General features: G+C 56.3%; 1 protein-coding gene and 1 pseudogene across 1 annotated transcript; one reads left to right on the forward strand and one right to left on the reverse strand.

The window, feature by feature from the left end:
- Positions 1-352: 352 nt before the first annotated feature.
- MYEOV (myeloma overexpressed) lies at positions 353-1,381 on the forward strand. Its single transcript, XM_055271156.2, is given in 2 exon segments — positions 353-485; positions 582-1,381. Coding segments are annotated over 2 exon segments (897 nt in total). The 5' UTR covers positions 353-388.
- Positions 1,382-8,275: 6,894 nt separating this feature from the next.
- Positions 8,276-8,797, reverse strand: LOC129478899 (interferon-induced transmembrane protein 3-like; annotated as a pseudogene).
- Between the last annotated feature and the right edge of the window lie 9,407 nt (positions 8,798-18,204).

An 18,204-nucleotide genomic window follows, 5' to 3' on the forward strand; every position in this document is an offset into this window, starting at 1 on the left:
AGGAGAAGGCTGCCCACCCCCTGCCCCAGAGATGGGGAGGCTGGGGCCACCCGGTGGATTTGGGCAAGTCCCAGTTTCCAGGATCGTGAGGTGAAGACGTGAAGGGACCCTGGAAGCCATGGGGACCCAGGCACAGATTGGTGGCCTCTCATCCTCCCCATGGTCAAGGAGGTCAGTGCCTTCCGGGGGTGGGTTATGGGAGGTAGTATCTTCCTTCTCCTCAGAGTCCATTCAGGAGCAGGAAAGTTCATCTCAGACCCTAAATCCAGCCACGTCATGCCACGCTTAACACCTCTAACAACCTCCCCTGGCACTTAGGACAGTGTCTGGCTCCTTCCCTTGGCTCGTGGCCCTCAGGGTCTGCGTCACACACACCCCAGCTCTCCCGATGGGTCTCTGCACTCGCTGTTGCCTCCGCCTGGAAGTCTCTTTCCTGGTGTCATCGTCTCCGTGGTGCGTCCTTCCTGACCTTCCACCTCCACCAGGTGCTGACACTTCCCCGACCCTAGTAACCTCTTCTCTTGGATGGGTGAATGCCACCTGCTGATGTCTGATTTATTCATCCGTTTTCTTGTCTGTAGTCTGTCCCCCTTGGGGACAGGACTGGTTGCTCATGTTCATCCGGCAGGCTGGACGCTTCGTGGAGGGCTCCAAAGCTGGCAGATCCCGGGGCCTCCTCTGTCTCTCCCAGGCCCTGTGTGTTGCGGTGAGGGGAGCATTTGTGTCTCTGTGGTTTGCTGCTGGAGCTGATGACCGGGAGAGAAACAAGGGAGACAAGGGTGTCCAGACAGGTGTGGGGCTCAGCCAGGAGGCAGAAGACGTGGACATGTCCTGGGCCAGGAGGGTCACAGATGCGCCACCAGGCACCCTGTGTGGCACTGGGAACAGGAATTCTGGGAGTCAGTCTTCAAGGGCGGTGGGCATTGCTCACCTGGGAGAAGCCTTTAGAGTGGGCGTTGAGCAGGCCATTAGCTCGTGCCTTGAGGAGGTGCATGGGCAGCATATGCCCTCCATGGACATTATGTGGGTGCGCATGGATGTGGCTCTGCGCTCACCTGGGTGAGGACTTCTGGCCGGTGCCGGCGCACTCGGCATGACCCTGGCAGAATCGAGCTGCCCTGACTGTGAAAGGGGAAGAAGAGCATGCCTGACCCCCCACCGGCACCCCACCCCTCACTGCTCCACCTGGGGCCTGCCTCTGGCGGTGGCTGGGTCCTGGCTGACTGTTGAGACTGTTGAGGCCCTGAGGGGGTGGGAAATGGGAGTTAGGAGGACTGGCCAGGTGGGGCCCACTATACACCCACCCCCAGTGTCAGGAGCTTCCACTCTCCTCCTCCACCTCCTCCTCCTCCTCCTCCTCATCATCATCCTCACTTGTTGAGGACGTCCTGTGTGCCAAGTGGTTTATGTGCCCAGCCTCATTTAATCCTCAGAATGACTCCATGAGGTAGCTACTAAAACCTCCCACTTAACAGATGAGGAAACTGAGGCCCAGAGAAGCTCAACAAGTTGCCTAACTTCCAAGTTTCCTCTCCCAACTCTCCTACCCTCTCCTCTTCCTTGTCCTCTCTCCCATTCTTCCCTGCCTCTTCCCTAACTAGGCAATTTTTTACTGAGCGTCTCCCAGGTGCAGGCATGAGCCAGGTGCTGGGAAGATCACGATGACCCATCTTCTTCTGGTCCTTTCCTTAGCTGGTTAGAGGCTGGGAGGACACGCAAGTTCAGCTCCAGCCGACTGGGGCATTGGCGGTAGCCCCTGGAGACATTGTGCAATGGGGCTATGAGGCTGAATCTGGCTCCAGGAAAGCGTGTTGCAATCCATGAGTGATGTCTGCCATGCGCACAGGCATGGAGAGTAGGCACCTGTGCTGTCTTCTTGTAGACCCTAGACTGGTGGGGCCTCTGAAACATACCCAGACACTGTGCTGGGTGTGTTGCATGGCCCTCCCAACCAATTCAGTATTTTTCTCCCCATTTTCGAGGGAGAAATCTAAGGTGTCAGAATGTAAGATTCTCATCGGAGCCCAGGCTCCAGGGTCCCTGGTTTTCTGTGACATCATGCTGCAGGACCCTGTTTCTCTCTTTGCTTTGGCTGCTGGGGAGCTCAGAAGGGAGCTTTAGGCTTGCTCTCAGCCACCACATTAGCTCAGGGGTTTGGGCATTTTTGTCGCTGGCTCCTTTGGGCTCTGTCTCCTCCCTGCTGTGCTTCCCGAGGAGCAGGCCGGATGTAAGTTATCGACTATAAATAAAACCAAGACTTCCGTTCTGGCTCTCACTCTAGTTTCCTGGTGCATTTTTTTCTTTAAAGTTCTTAATCAAGGGAGGGGATACTCCTAACTGAAGATGACATCAGCATCAGCTGGCCCTGGGGGGCAGGCCCCCAGCCCCCAGGCCCATGTGGGCCCTGAATGCCCCCATTATGAGGGGTAACCTCATTACACAAGACGCGCTGCACGGAGGAATTTCAAATGGGGTTTTGTGGTTTCTGCCCTTTGCAGCAGAGCACACACAGGCAGCTGCGGCCGCCTGGCTTCCTCTCCCGCCGCAGCCCTGGCGCCTGGCCAGCTGGTGACCAACCCTTCCACCATGAGTCAGTTTCATTCTTAACTCTCTGACTCAGGTCCCTTTAAAGGGACAGCAGAATCCATTCGTTCCAAGCAAGGAAGGAGAGGTGAAGAACCTGCCTGGGAGGGGAGTTGGGGGTCAAGAGGAAGCTTGGGGGTCCCAGGCAGGTGGCTGGGTGAGCAGCCCTGCCTCACTCCCCTACCCCAGACACCCAGGATGGAGGGGCTTTCCTGCCTGTTCGAAGGGAGACGGACCTGTGACTTCCCCAAAGCCGACCGTCTGCAAGGCGGGAACCCCCAGCGTTCAGCAATCTTCCTTTCTGTCTGGTCACAAGCCCTGCCCAAACTCTGGGCTCAGAAGGCAATGGGGTCTTTGCGAGCCACCCCCAACGCCCCACCTGCCCCGCTTCCTTCTCATCCTTGGCTCCCTCATTCCTTGTACTTCCGCTGCAAGGACCTCTGGAGTTCCTAGAACATCCTGAGCTGCTTCCCCCAGCCACCCTCCCTGCCACCTGGCATGCACGTCACTCCGCTCTTTGTGGCGGTCCCATCTCGTCTTTCCGAGCCCAGCTGCATGCCACCTCCTCCCATGTACATACTGCCAGTCCGTCATAGCAAGCTATTTACCTCCATAGAAACACAAGGAAAAACCCCAAACTCTATTCAACTTCCTCCCCATGTTAACGGCCCCCAGCGTGGACTGTCAGCTCCATGAAGGCAGGGCCTTGCTTATCTTGTTCACAGCACAAGGCCAGGCACACAGTAGGTGCTCACTCAACATCCCTGGGATCAATGGGAAGTGACTGTCAGGGAACCCTCTGCAGCCGTCCCTTGTCGAGGGCCCCAGATGGGGTGTGGGTGGCCCCTCCCCGTCCAGATGGTGTTGGAGGGGGTGGGGGCCAGGCATGGTGAGCAGGCCAAGGCTGCAGGTGGACGTCGCTGGGACCGGGGCTGCTGGGGGCCAGGCTGCAGTTCCAGCCCAGGTCGGGTCTCATGTGAGGCCTCCGTGAAACAAGAATTTCTCTCTCCGTTTCCTTCTCCTGTCTGACTCACACTTTCGTTTTGAAGTTCCCCCTTTCTGCCAGCGCTTCGCCTGAGGTTACGGAGTGGTCAAGCGAGGCCGGCAGGGCATGGAGACCCGGAGGAAGTTGGGCTGCAGTTTCATTCACAAAAACACGACCCACCCGCTTCCTGTGTCCTGCCTGGGCTGCACGGCCCGCAGCCCTACAGCCAGTTCACAGGGTGTTTGCAAGTTTGCAGGGGCCAGTGAGGGTGCTCCTGGGGTTTAAGAGACTTGAGTTTGTCCACCCCAAGGCCTCCGTCAGGAGCCCCCCTTCCCACCACTGTGCTTCTGTCTCCCACAGTGCCTCCCAGCTCACCCCCACAGGGGCCTGGAGCAGAGCCTTAAACCCAGGATTCTATAGGAGCTGAGGGCTGGGCATGAGCACCTTGGTGCTTCCCCTGGCCTCACTGACCCATCCTTGTTTTAGCACAGAGCTGAGAGGCCCAGGGAGGATGGCCTCTGCTGACTGGTCCAGCTCCCTCTGTGGTTCCCACCTCTCAGTGTGGGGTGGGTCCAAGGGAGAGGGAAGACAAGGGGATGGGAAGAAAACGATGCCTGTTGGGGCCCAGGCTCCTAAACCCAACCTCGTATCTCCTCCTACGAGTAGCTTCCAGGTGTCTACAGGGAGCCCGGGGTCATGCTGGCATCACTCATTCTCCACGCATCAGATGATCCTGCGGCCCCTCAGTGCCAGGCCCCACTGGCCCTCTGGGCACATCAGTGACTTTGACGTGGTCCCCCCCTCCCCATGCTGCCAGTCTGATGGTGGAGACAGAACAGCAGTCCTGGATGGTAAGGATGCCCGACAGAACAGCAGTCCTGGATGGTAAGGATGCCCAATGCCAACCCCCTTAGCAGGGGAGATGCAGAGGAGGGGGGCCACCCAATCTGGGCATCACAGAAGCCTCCCTGGAAGAGGGGGCATCCAAGCAGAGCCTGAAGGATGAGATACCAGCTAGGGGAAGGGACTGGCTGGGAGGAGAGGCAGGGAGGGGTTTCCAGGCAGACAGACAGCGTGTGCAAGACTTGAGTGCAGGAGAGGCCCTGGTGTGTCGGAGCTGGAGAGGAGTGTGTGGGGGTTCTGGGTGGTGTGGAGCGGGGATGGAGGCCAGGCCAGGGGGTTGGCCAGGCTGAGTGGCTTGGACATTTTACTGAGCACGGTGAGGAATCCTGAAGGCTTGTGTGCTTGGCTGGCCCCGCCCGGCTGACCACAGCTTCGTTCAGCACAATCCACATGGCACTGTGTTGGGGTCTCCGATCCAGGGTCTCATTTCACCCTGGTGCTGCCCCTGTGAGGAGGCGTTGTCTCTCCTTCTGCAGTTGAGGAAACTGAGGCCTAAGAGGCAAGTTCTGTCCAAGGTCATGCAGTAGGTGCTTGCAGAGTCATCCAAATCGCAGTCCAGGGGTCTCTCGCCACCCTCCCTGACCCTCTGGCCATGGCTGCTGCGGGGATGACACCATCACAGGGGCAAGGCACTTTGAAATGCAAAAGCTCTACGGTGTCATGATGATGATAAAAACACAACAGGAAGAACGCAACCCATTTCAGTTTTATGAGGCTGAGCTGCCCCTCTGGAATTCCCTCTTATCTGGGGATCTCAAAGCACTGGGCAGGTCCACAGACCACTCCTAGAAGCACTGGGAGCCAAGCTCAGGCCAGGCAGGAAGTGGCAGGCACTGTTCATTCTCTGCCGTCCCAGTCCTCCTCCCCTCAGCATCGACCCCTCTCCCCAAGCCAGCTGGTGCGAGAATGGGGAGCTCGGGTCCTCCCGGTCCCCAGCAGGTGAGGAACAAAGACCAGCAGCAGCAGGAACAGGACTAAGGACTCCACCATCCTGGAGACAGAGAGGGGTGGAGGCATTGGCAGTTCCGCCTGGTTTAGAGTTTTCTGGGTTCAGATCCTGTCTGTCCCTTGAGACTACGAGCTCCTGAAAGTCATGGACCATGCGTGTCTGAGTCACTGGGGCCTGCTGGGATGAGCACGACTTGATGGCCGGAGAGGAGGGAGTAGGGTGTGGAAGGCTGAGGGTCAGGGGGAAGTCACAGGACTGGCTACCCTGTCAAGGCTTCCTAGGGTTTGTTTAATGAATAAGGAATTGATGGATGAATTATCCACTAACCGAAGGGTATGAATTCCAGACAGATATGTGGAAGGATAAATGGATAAATGAATATGTGGATGATCTAAGGGAAGATGGATGAGTGGGTGGATGGATGAAGGGATGGGTAGATGGGTAAGTGATGAATGAATGCACAGATGATGGATGGATGGATGGAGGGAAGGGTGGAAGGATGGATGGATCAAAAGATGTATGATAAATACATGGATGGAAGGACGGATGGAGGGATGAACAGATGGAAGGATGGATGGAGGGATGAACAGATGGAAGGATGGATGGAGGGATGAACAGATGGAAGGATGGATTGATCAACGATGGATGAATGTGTGGATGTGGATAGATGGATGAATGCACGGACAGATAGATAGTGGATAGATGGTATAGGGGGTTGGTAGAAAGTGAAATAAGCACCTGGGTCATCTCAGGCATATGGGCAATGTGAGACGCTTCTAGCAGAGACCGTGATGGGGCTCGCTTGGCTTCACAGACGGAACCTTGGCATGCATGGCACAATGCCCATGTCCTCCACCAACTAGAAGACCAATGATTTGGCTAGGACCAAGAGACTCGGGTCATTTTCGTGGTTCAGCCTTATCAGCCCCTTGACCATGGCCAGTCTTCTCCCCTCCTGGCCTTGGTTTCCCGTCTGGATTATGAGGATTTACTGGATGAGATGGGCCTCTATGGTGGAGTGTCCAGGTTTTCCTAGGAGGAGAGGTCGCACCCCCACCTCTCTCTTCTGCTCACAGGCCTTCCCTCACTCCATTCCCAGGCTCAGCCCAGGCACCTGCCATGCACCCTCTTCCCCACCATTTTCTAAATGTCTGGGCAGGAAGCCAGCAGGAGAGATGGGCCCTGGGGAAAGGGAAGCTGGCCCCTGCTGCAGGGTGGGCAGGATGGGGACCACTGTGGCTGCAGACAGCTGCTCAGCAGGCCCTTGGCAGGCTCCAGCTGAGTCACCCTGAGTCACCACTGTCACCTCCTACCGCACATTCCTTCATTCATACAGTGTCTACCCCTGAGGCCACCTCCCTGAAATCTCACTGGGCAGTTGACAAGGGTGTGGAGGGCACTCAGGCCTGCCTGATGGGCCCCTGGCAGGGAGAGAGGGCTGGGCAAGATGACCCCTGGGAAGGTGTGGACACCCTCTGAGTCCCTTCCAGCCCGGGAGCTCTCTGACCTCACTGGGCTGGGTCCCCTGCAGATGGGAGGGCTGGGTGCCTGTCTTCTTGAGGCCCCTTCGCAGTCATTTGGAGGAACACTGGGCCCCTCAGCTCAGTAAGATTCACTGGGATGAGGAGAGGAAAGTGACTCACCTGCCCCCCTTTCCTGTCTCCTCAGCAGCCACACCCAGGCTAGGCTCTCCCGCAGAGGGCCTGTGGCCCCTTTGCAGTGGACCAGGCCAGCTCTGGAGTGGGCAGCCCTGCTCTGTGTCTGTCCCAGTGCTTCCTCTCTGTGTGGTGTGAGGCAGGCCATGCACGTCTCCAGGCCTCTGTGTCCTCGTCTGTAGCCGGGGTGTTGGCAGGCACCGCCTCTGGCGACTTGCGTGGGCACCTGGTGCTCCTCTGTCCCTCCTGGGGCCAGGGGTGTCCCTCAGCCCTTTGACCTGCAGGGCTCACCTCTGGCAGGTCCTGAGTCCTGGTGTCAGACGCCACCAGGAACACAATTCTGGGCCTGAGAGGTGAGCCTCTCTCCAACTGGAAGCCTGGGCTACACTAAGAGCTTAGGGACCCGGGGTGGTGACCCCTGAGTGCTGGGCTCCCAGCGGTGGGAAGAGAGAGGCCGGGGTGGTAGCCAGGCCCCCGCACAGTAGGTGCCAGGCAGGGCAGCCGCTGGGAGCCTGGCACGGGGCCCGGGGCCAGGCTGGGGCTGGTGGTCTCAGGGTCCATGAGGCCCATACATCAGCCTCTGAATTTGCCATGGCAGGAACCTGGGACACAGGAAGCCAGCACTGCTGAGTACCCTGTCTTTTTCATTCATTTCCTCTCCCACTAACCCCAGTCAAGCCTTCTGTGGCAGGCACCACTCTGCACTGAGGATTTATGTCAATGAAAGTGACTTGGGTCCCTGTCCAAGGGGGTCTGCATTCTATTGAGGGGAGACGGAAGACAGGCAGTAACCATAGTCACATGGCCTGGCCTGCTATGGAGGCAATCAGAACCGTGGGAAAGAGAAAGGAGAGTGAGGGAAGAGGGTGCTCTCTGAGAAGGGCTTTGGATGGGATTGGGGGAGGCACGGTGAGCAGGGATGGGGGGTGTCTGGACAGCGCACCCCGCTGTGGAGCAGTAGGGAGGCCGGCAGAGGGGACCAAGTCTGGGAAGCAGCTAGATCCTGCACAATCTCCCATCTCCCAGGGAGGCTGACATGGCACCAGTTTTCTGGGATGGCCGCATGTGCTCCAGTGTATTCTTCTTTTTTTTTTTCGCAGCAGCACCAGAAACATATACACTTCATTGAATGCCATTGCAGAAAAGTGTGTGAGGATAAAGGGCTGATACAGGACTGGGCTCCAGGGGCAGGGTGAGGAATGGAAGGTGGAGTACATGGGTTACAGGTCATGGGCAGAGCTCCTGGCCTCAATGATGCCTCCTGATCTATTGATGGGCTTGGATGATCAACACTGGGATGACGATGAGCAGAATGGTCATGAGGATGCCCAAAATCAGGGCCCAGATGTTCAGGCACTTGGCGGTTGGAGGCACAGGCCTGGGCACCGGTCAGGTCGCCAACCATCTTCCTGTCCCTAGACTTCATGGAGTAGGCGAATGCTATGAAGCCCAGGCAGCAGGAGTTCATGAAGAGGGTGTAGAACAGGGACCAGACAACATGGTCGGGCACGGAGGTCTCACTGCGGATGTGGATCACGGTGGACTTCGGGGGAGCAGGGTTGTGGGGCGCCCCCGGCACAGCCACGTCGTGCTCCTCCTTGAGCATCTCATAGTTGGGGGGCTGGCTGCTGTTGACAGGAGAGAAGAAGGTTTGGACAGTGTGGTTCATGGTGTCCAGTGAAGACCAGCAGTGGTTGGGCTACTGGGATGGTTCTCAGTGGGCCCTCCCTTTCCCCAGTAGTTTTGTTTTCTCCGCTCCGTAAGTGTATTCTTACGGGGCCCCCTTCTCCTCTCAAAGGGCAAGTTTGTTGGTCCTACCCTTGCAGGACTTTTTAAGGCCTTTGGCTTTCGCTTGAATGAATTGGGGAGCAGGAGAAGGCTGGGTCCGACTCAGGCTGCTGAAAGGATGCTCTGCCTGCCAGGTTGAGAAGGGACTGGGGGATGGGGTCAAGGGTAGATTTATGATCTGTGATCCTAATATCCATTTCCTGATGATGCCCCTCAGCTCTGGGGACACACAGATGGGGCAGACGTGGTCTTCGCCAGAGATTCCCTGATGGAGGAAGGACACAAAAAGGCTGATGAGCACCTTTTGATGAGCACAGGTTACTGCCTGTCTTCTGTCTCCCCTCAATAGAATGCAGACCCCCTTGGACAGGGACCCAAGTCAATTTCATTGACATAAATCCTCAGTGCAGAGTGGTGCCTGCCACAGGAGTCTTGACCCGGGTTAGCGGGAGGGGAAATGCAGACTAAGGCCCCAGGAGCTTGAGGAGAGAGCAGCCAAGTTGGGGAGGAAATCCAGGAAGTCTTCCTGAAGGAAGGGGCATTTGAGGTGAGTCTTGAAGGCTGAGCAGCAAATTCCCCATGCAGAGAGTCAGAAAGAGGGGAAGGTATTCCAGGTAGAGTGACAGATGGCAAAGGCTCATGTGTAGGAACAAAACACCAAGCCCTCCCACTTCATTCATTCATTCATCTACTCATTCATTCTCCGCTTACTTCTTGTATGCACTGTTTACCTGGCACCATGCTGGCCCTAGAGAAATACGAACCCCACTCCTCACCCACTCTGTGGCACTTGTCCAAAGAGGGGGTGGCCATGGCCAGGAAGCCATCCTGGTTTAGCAGCCGGGCAAGCATCCCTCCCTCCATGAAACCCTGGATCCCAACAAGGCTACATTTGTTTTGTATTTGAAATTCCACTAATTTTTTCGTGTCTTTGCATTAATGATTCCTCTTTAAACATCAAAGGGACCCATAGGGCATTTTGACTCCTAACCTTTTTGTACGAGAAGCAGCTGATCATTATCCCACGGCTCCAATGATAGGCTGCAGTCAGTTCGGATTCCCAAGATTACAAAAGGAAATTCAGCTAATTATAGTTTGATAGAAATTATAGTTCTGCCGATTCCTGATTGACAGGGTGGGCTGGCATGAATCGCTGTGCTCTTTGATAAGATTTTATTAATCTCTCTCAAGAATCTCACAAGTGCCTCATTGCAGGAGAAATTTCCTTTATGTCTCTCTCTCATGAAGAACCTGCTCATATTATCCCCGGAATAAATGGAGGGCCTGGTGTATGTGGGTGCAAGAACAGAGGCCTGGGAGTCAGGAATCCTGGGTTTGTATACAGCCAATAGCTTGCTGTGTGACTTTCCAAGGTTCCTTTGCCCCTCTGGGCCTTCATCAGAAGGGAGGCAGTGTGGTACCTTAATTAAGAGCACGGGTTCTGAGCTCAGGCTTTCTAGCTACATGGCCTTGGCACCCTCGCTGATCTTCAGTTTCTTCCTCTGTAACATGGACATGACGATAATAATAATTCCCCCTACATGGTTGTGGCAGATCACTTGAGGTCAGGAGTTCAAGATCAGCCTGGCCAACATGGCGAAACCCCATCTCTACTAAAAATACAAAACTTAGCCAGGTGTGGTGGTGAGCACCTGTAGTCTCAGCTATTTGGGAGGCTGAGGCAAGAGAATCACTTGAACCTGGGAGGCGGAGGTTGTAGTTAGCCGTGATCCCACCACTGCACTCCAGCCTGGGCAATAGAGCGAGACTGTGTCTCAAAAAAAAAAAAAAAAAAAAAAAGAATGAAATGAGCTAATATATGTGAGCTAATATAAATAAGCGAAGATCCTGGATAGATGCGGAACAGTGAGTGTAGTGGGAGAGCTTGAAAGATACTGGCTATTTTATAAGGAAGCGGCCCTCTTGAGAGTCGAGGACAGCCAGGCCACAAGCAGAAGCTGCAGACGACTTCTGCAGTTCCACATAAAACAGAGCTCTGCGATGCTCAGGGCAGAGACAGAGGCAGGATCACATCTAACAGAGGGGCAGGTGGAGGCATGGGGAGGCTCTGGGGCATGTGCATAGTCACACGGAGGGGCAGGACAGATCTCGAATGTTCTTGTTCCTAGCACTGCCCCTGGAGACCTCCCATGTGGACCTTGCCCAGAAGAACACACGACCTTTTGAATTATGTTGGCTTGGCAGAAAGCTGGACTCTTGGCAGCATGCCCCCAGGGCCTTCTCAGTTCTCATAGATGTTAGTCAATGTGGACACTCTCTCCTTTCTGGAAAGCCCCCAATAACAGATGTTGGAGACATCGAGGCCCTGAGTAGTAAGGGGCCTGACCCACAGGCACAGAGTTGGGTGCTGCGGGATGGCCAGGAGCTCGGGTCTCCTTCCTTCCCACCACACCAGTGGGCGCTGGATGCTGGCAGGTGGCTTGGGGATGCCCCTTCGCTTTGCTGCCAGGAAATTGGCTGCAGAGTCCAGGGCTCATAAAAGCAGCCAGTTGAGTGAGAATGCACTGGTTCAGAAGCCAGTGGGTCCCAGTGGGCCCCTAGCTCCTCACAGCGGGCCCCCTCGGCCAGGCCAACAGGCCATGTCTCCTAGCCAACCTTGGGTCTGGCCCCCAAAGATCCATTTCTATCCGCAAAGTGCCTGCCCCCCACCTTGTTCAGCAGCCTAAACTCCAGTGACCATTGGCTGCTCTAGATAAGGGCCATCCCTGCTCCCTCCATTCCCCAATACTCCTGAGGCCCTGTGCACCTGCCCCATGATGGGGGCTAGAGTCCCCAAGAACAATAAGAACCTAGCTCTTGTCTTGGAAACCCTGGCAGGATTTCCCAAGTCACCCGAATGCCCAAGCTATTACAGTCTATGTTTGCCCTGAAGAAGAAAGAATCAGTCTGAAAACAGAGCAGGAAGCAGTGGGGAAGTGAAGACTGAGGTCCTTCCAGGACCCCCCAACGCCCTCACGTCCTCCCGCTGGGGTCCAGTGTCCCCTCCCCTCCTCCTGTGCAGGAGCGGCCTCCCTGGGCCTTGGTTCCATCCTTTGTGAAGTGCAGTGACCAGTGGTTGCCATGCGGTGGATGCTTGCTTAAGTGCCCCATGGTGCTCAGCACAACACAGTGGGCAGAGGGCAGCCCGTCAATACCACTCGCTGCCCTTGCTGCTCACAGTGAGTCTTACCTAGGGCAGTGCAGGGCTCCCTCACATCTACCTTCCTTGGCCCCAACCTCAAAACTTAGGACTTGGTTTCCCCTTCCCCCTGTCTTTGGTCAGTGCCAAAGGACCAGGCAGGACCAGTGTCAGGAAAGGGACCGGGACATGAACGAGCTGCTTATTGAAGGTCACACATTTGCAATTTGATGGAGACAACAGGGGTCTTCACGTGCCAAGCAGAGTAGCTCTGTAGCAATTCTGGGCACCGCAGCAGGTGAGGGCGGGGGCTTTGCTGGAAGACAGTGCCAGCTCCCACAGAACCCTAACGAGGCTGAGCAGGAGGGGTCCTCCGTGCTTAGATGTAACACAATACCCTCGTTTTCTGGATGGGGAAACTGAGGCTCAGGGAGGTGGCTTGTCTTCTCTACACCCCAGGGTGTGCTGGGGCAGCCCTGTACCTGTGATTCTGGGGCCCAAGTTAGCCCCGCAGCCCATGTGGGTGGCAGAACAGCCCAGATGAGCACTGGGGCCAGAGCTGGGGCCAGCTCTCGGGATGGGGGGCGTGGGGGGGAAGCTGCAGGTCTTGTGCTAACCACTGAGAGACTCCCAGCCCACCTTTGCTGTTCCTTTCACCCCGGCCCCTTGGAGGGCTCCCGGGTCCTGCCCAACCAGGCCCAGGAGTGGTTGGGACTGGCCAAAGCAGGAAGCAGGATAGGAAGCTTCCTCTGGTTCCCCTCATGGGGATCACACGCTCCCCAAATTGTCCAAGCCATCTTCCGTCTCCCAGCTCAGAGGCCATCTCTTCCAGGAGGTCCACACACATCGTCCTGGCCAGGAAGAGGGTCTCCCACACCCTCTGCGCCTTGGCCGTGGGCCTCATTATCATGTCTTGTGGATTCGTTATTTTAATCAGTTATTGGCCAAACAAACTCCTCTCACACCCGAGTGCACAGCTCGTGCCAAGAGCATTGCAAAGCATGTGGTGTCCCCACCCCATCCACGCAACATTCAGAATCTGACCACTCCCTGCCACCGCCCCTGTCCTCTCTGGTCCAAGCTGCCCTGGCTTACTGCAGAGGCATCTCCATGGCCCTCGATCTGTTAACATCTGAGCCTCGACCCTGCCCTTCCTCTGCTCACCCTCCAAGGGTTCATCTCAGAGGAGGCAGCAAAGTCCTCTGTAGGCCTGCCCCCTCCAACCCGGCCTTGCCTCTCCTGACCTTGTTCCTCCACTCCAGCTGCTATGGCATCCCTGCGGCTGCTCACACTTTGGGGGCAGCTGATACCCCAGGCCTTTGCCCTGGCTGGGCCTTCTGCCTGTGACGCAGACACCCATGTGATTTGCTTCCTCCTCTTCTTCAAGTCTTTGCTCAAATGAAGGCCTGCACAGTGAGCCTCCCCTGGCCCCCTATTTATAGTTGCCTCCCCCAGTGTTTTGGAGCACTTGGCAACATCTGACACGCTGGGCCTCTGTCTGTGAGCAGGCCAGTTTCTGGGTGGTAGGGATTTGGGCTGTGTGTTCCCTGCTCTCACCCCACTCCTACAACCATGCCTGGCACGTCATAGGAATGCCAACAAGCCGTGTTGGGTGAAGGCGGGAGTAGCCCTGTGGGCTGGGTCTTGCCATCTCCTACATTGTATATGTACCGAAGCTGCAGCCATGAGGCCTGCTTGAGGTTGCCTGGCTCTTGCTCCTGCGGGTCTGAACCCAGCTAGATGTGACTGTAAGTCCCAGCTTTCCAAAGGCTCACACTGCCTTCCGTGCACAGTGTGCCACCTAGCATGGGAAGTGGAGCCCGCCAGGCAGCACCTGGGATATGGGCTGCTCCAGGGATGCCCTGGGAGGAGGGGATGTGGGTGCATCCCAGGGAAGAGGTTCCTGGGCTGTGACGGGGGCGCAACTCAGCTTCCCCTGGGGTCGGGAAGTGGGAAGGCCATTCTGAGAGTGGAAACAGCTCTTGCAAACATGGCCGACATGCAGGTTGGGGCAGATTTGGCGATGACTGCCTTGGGCCTGATTGGAGGTCCTGTGGGGGTGGGTGGCTGTGGGGCCCCCAGGCAGGGCCTGGAGGAAGCAGAGGGGGTCAGTGGGGGGTTCTGGTGGGCCATTGGGAGTGGCCTGAAGTGCATGGAGCAGGAGGTGGCATTGTCAGGGTCCTGTTTGAAAGACCTCTTTTCTGATAGGAGGAGGGAAGATTGCCAGGTGAGTCAGGGGTGGTGGCAGCTACCTGGGCAGAAGCTAGTGTGGGGTGGGAAGCGCGAGGCAGATGTGAGAGCTCAAGGAGGGAGACTACATGCAGCTCAGTTACCTGGGTCTCAATGTGTTCCCAGGTTTGCAGCTGGGGCAACTGGAAGCAGGAGAGGGACCTGGAGAAAGGAAGGTAAAGAGGTGGGTTCCTTTTGGGGTGCACTGAGGTTGAGCTGCTTAAGAGACTCCCACGGGTGAGGCAGAAGCCTTGAGCTGCTGGGTTAGCAGCTCCGGGCTCAGGGGAGATCTTAGCCAGAGAAAAAGATCTGGGGGTCCTAGTGTTCACATAGTGACTTCAGCATGGAGGGGACAAGGTCCCTCCAGAAGCAGGTGTCTGGAGGGGAGAGGGCTATGGCCTCCACTCCAGGCCCAGCCGGCCCCTAGCAGGCCCTCCCGCCCACAGCACCTGCCCTCAGGGCCACACGGGGCTGCTGGCACCTGGCTCGCTGGGAATGCTCCAGGGGTCCTCTGTCTGCTGCTCGTGATTTCACAGACTTGGCAACCAGGACAGGATTGCTATTATTTTTCACCAGAAAACAATGTATGGATTTTGGGCTCTTGCTGATGATTCTAGAGGAAAATAGCTGAGAGGATGTGTGTTTTCAAGGGAACATTCCTCTTTGGACTCTGTCCACTCGGTGTCCTCTTGGAAAACCACAGGGAGGGCTGGAAAGAGTCTTAGACTCACGTGAAGGGGAGAAGGAGACCAGGTCCTTCTCCCAGCTCTGCTTGTGGCTCTCTGTCTGATCCCATGAAGAGAGGAGGAGCAGTGACTCTCATCTGAATGCGCCCAGCCAAACATGGCCTAAACCAAACGGGATGGCATCCCTGCCCCTATCCTGGTCCTCCACGGGCTGTCCCCATCTCATGGAAGGGGGCCAAGCCTCACACGTGGGTGTCACACGTCCTTCTGGGGATTCCTGTCCCTTGAATCTCTTGAATCAGGCTCTTAGATTCTTCTGCTTCATTCCATCATTGTAACCTCCTTCCATGACTCTCAAATCCATCTCCTTCTCCATATCTCCACTGCCATCCCTGTGTCCCCTCTGCCTTTGGCTCTGCACGGTACGAGCAGGTGGCCTCTGTCCAGCCAATGTGGGCCCTTTGCACACTGGTGTGAGTGCTTCTAAGTCTCGTTCTGGCTCTCAGCCCAGCCTCTCCCAATCTCCTTGTGTCTTCCCACGGCATGTGGGAAAAGACCAGGATGATGGCATCGGGGCCACAAAGATAAGTCCATTGTCCCTGCACTCCAGGGATCTGAGCCCCGTGGGCCCCTGGCATGAGTATAATGTTGAAAGGAAGCCTGCGGAAAGGCTCCAAGAGGACGATGCATTAGAACTGGGTCTCGAGACATGGGTGTCCGGGCTGTAGGGGTGCAGAAACCAGGTCTTGACTTGGCGTGGATGCAAGTGCCAGGGGCTGTTCTGTCTCTGTCAGCTCCAGGACCATCCAGGGCTGGCACAGAGCTTGGGAAGGAATGAATAACAGTCCTGGACGTTATGCCGACATTCAGTGAGTGCCTACTGTGTACCAGACCCTGGGTGATGTATTAACTTGCCAATCCTCCCAGTAATCCAGATTAGTCCCAGTCTGCAGACATGGAGGTGGAAGCTCAGAACAGTTCAGTCACTTGCTCGAGGCCACACAGCAATGGGGGCAAAGCCAGGCCACCTGCTCCAGAGCCCAGGCACGGATGGGGGTGCAGGGGAATCCTGAGCCGGGGGGGGGGTCTTTGCTGCCTCTGGGCAGGGTGGGCACAGAGGTCCGTTTCGCTCTTGGCCACGCTGAGTGCTCCCTTCCGCTGACTGTGGCTCTAGTACCAACAGGTGTCTCTACTGACGCTACAGCCCCCACCTTTCATTGTCTCTGGGACAAAGGCCCTTGGGCTCCTAGCTTTGGGACAGGACTGTGGCTGCTCCCTGCCACTGGCTAGGCCTCCCACTGGGGCCTCCTGCCCACTACCTCCCCATGCCTTGTGGCAAGCCTGTGAGTCAGCGTACCCATTTCACAGCAGGGACGCAGAAAGCCCCTGAAACCAGGGACTTTCCCAGCACATGAGTGTCCAAGACTAGAACCCAACTCTGTCTCGGTCCAGCCACCTGCAGAGTGACCCACGCGGACAGTTGTCAGCCCTTGCTGAGCCGTCCTTTGTTTCCTGTTCATACTTTCCCATAAGTCACAGAATCCTCCAGGCGACCCAGTGATGTAGGCACTGTCACTATTCCTTCCTACAGACCTGGAAACTGAGTCACAAAAAGCAAGGTGCTTTCCCAGACCCCACTGCTCTGCTAGGTGGAGGCCAAGCTCGTGTGTGAACCCAGGCTGCTGTTCTGAACTTCACACCACACCATGTAGAGGAAATAAGAGCTGGGAGACTTCTGCCTTCAGGGACTGTGTTTTTCCAAGAAGCCAGGAGGAAAGGATCTAACATTTATTGAGCACCTACTAAGTGCTGGCTGATCTCATAGCATTACTTTGCAAAGTGCATATTCTTCATCTTATTTTATAGATGAGGAAATGAGACTCAAGGAAGCAATATTGACTTGTTCCAGGTCACCTAGCTAGTGAGGACGCGAGGAGAGGCAAGACTCCCCCCAGCCTGGGACCCCAGGGACCCTGTCCGGATGCCTGCTCCAAGCCTGGCCCCTCCAGGGAAGCTAGCTCTCACTAGCAGGGCAGCCTCCTTCCTTCTCCCTCCTTCCCGCCTCGGGAGAATTAAGTGGTAAACGTTTTCAAAGTCAACTGTCAAAAGAAAATGGTTAGAGGAAGGAAATGTGCAATTAGGAGCTTCAGAGTAATTTTCATCGTGTGGTTTGAGCTCGACTGTAAACACTCAGGAAGGAGAGAACGCGGCTGTTTCCCCCCCGGCTGGTTTCCTGCCAACTCTGCTGAGTCCCAGAACCGGGTGGGCTCCAGGCTGAGGCACCAGCAGGGAGGCCAGTGGGCAGCCAGCCTCGGACTGGGGAGGTGCTGGGGGCTGTGGGACGCTCCCATTCCCAAGAGAAGCTTCTTCCAGCAGAATGTGCCGGCATTACAGAAAGGAAATATTAACATTATAATTATAATTCTGTTTATTTAATTAAGTTATTAAACAGGCCCAGCCTGGGGTGGGGCAGGGGGGAGAAAAAAAAAAACCATAGTTTCATTCTAATTGTTTCTCCCAGGATGTAATTAGAGCCTTATAGAAGGAGTCAGAGCCAGAGAAGGCAGGGGCTCTGCCAGGCTGGGTCCAGGCCTGGTACACAGCTCCGGGCAGGCTGGGCCTGGGGGAGCCGAAGGTGGAGGCTGGCTGTGGGAATGCAGCTTCTGTGAGGGCTGGAACTCAGGCCTGTGTCCCCATGCCTGGCATGTACTAGTTGCTCAAGAAATAGTTGTGGAATAATTGCCTAGTGGACTTTGAGCAAGCAGAAAGGGCTGGTGGAGTGACTTTCTCAGCTGCCCTAAAGACATGCAGCAGATGATTTTTCTAGAAGGGATGTAGCAGCCTCTTTCTGGGGCTGCTCTTGGCCACTACCTCTGCTCTGACCTCCCTGGTGGCCCACCATGGCTTGCAGGTGACCATGCCGGGAAGCCTGTCTTAGAGTGAGACCTTCACCTCTTCCTTCTGTGCCCTGGTCACTGTGGGCTGACCCCTGGGGCAGAACAAACAAATGTCACCAGCTCCCAGGCTCCAGTGTGGAGGCTGCCCCTGTGCATCCCAAACGGACGGGAGTATGAGGGCCCCAGAGGGTTCAGGAGGCTAAAGCCCCCACTCCAGGTCCCCCAGTCTGAGAAACCCTTTCTGGGACCCTGGACCAGGCCTAGCAGAGCCCCTCTTGAGGGGGCCAAGGGAGGCGCTGGCCCTGAGCAGCCTCCAGATCCGGTCCTGTGCCCCCCGTGCTGACAGCTGCCCACAGGCTCCATGCAGAACCTCCCGTCAGACGGGAAGTG

This window comes from Symphalangus syndactylus, chromosome 1 (genome assembly GCF_028878055.3).
Source record: "Symphalangus syndactylus isolate Jambi chromosome 1, NHGRI_mSymSyn1-v2.1_pri, whole genome shotgun sequence".
NCBI lineage: Eukaryota > Metazoa > Chordata > Mammalia > Primates > Hylobatidae > Symphalangus > Symphalangus syndactylus.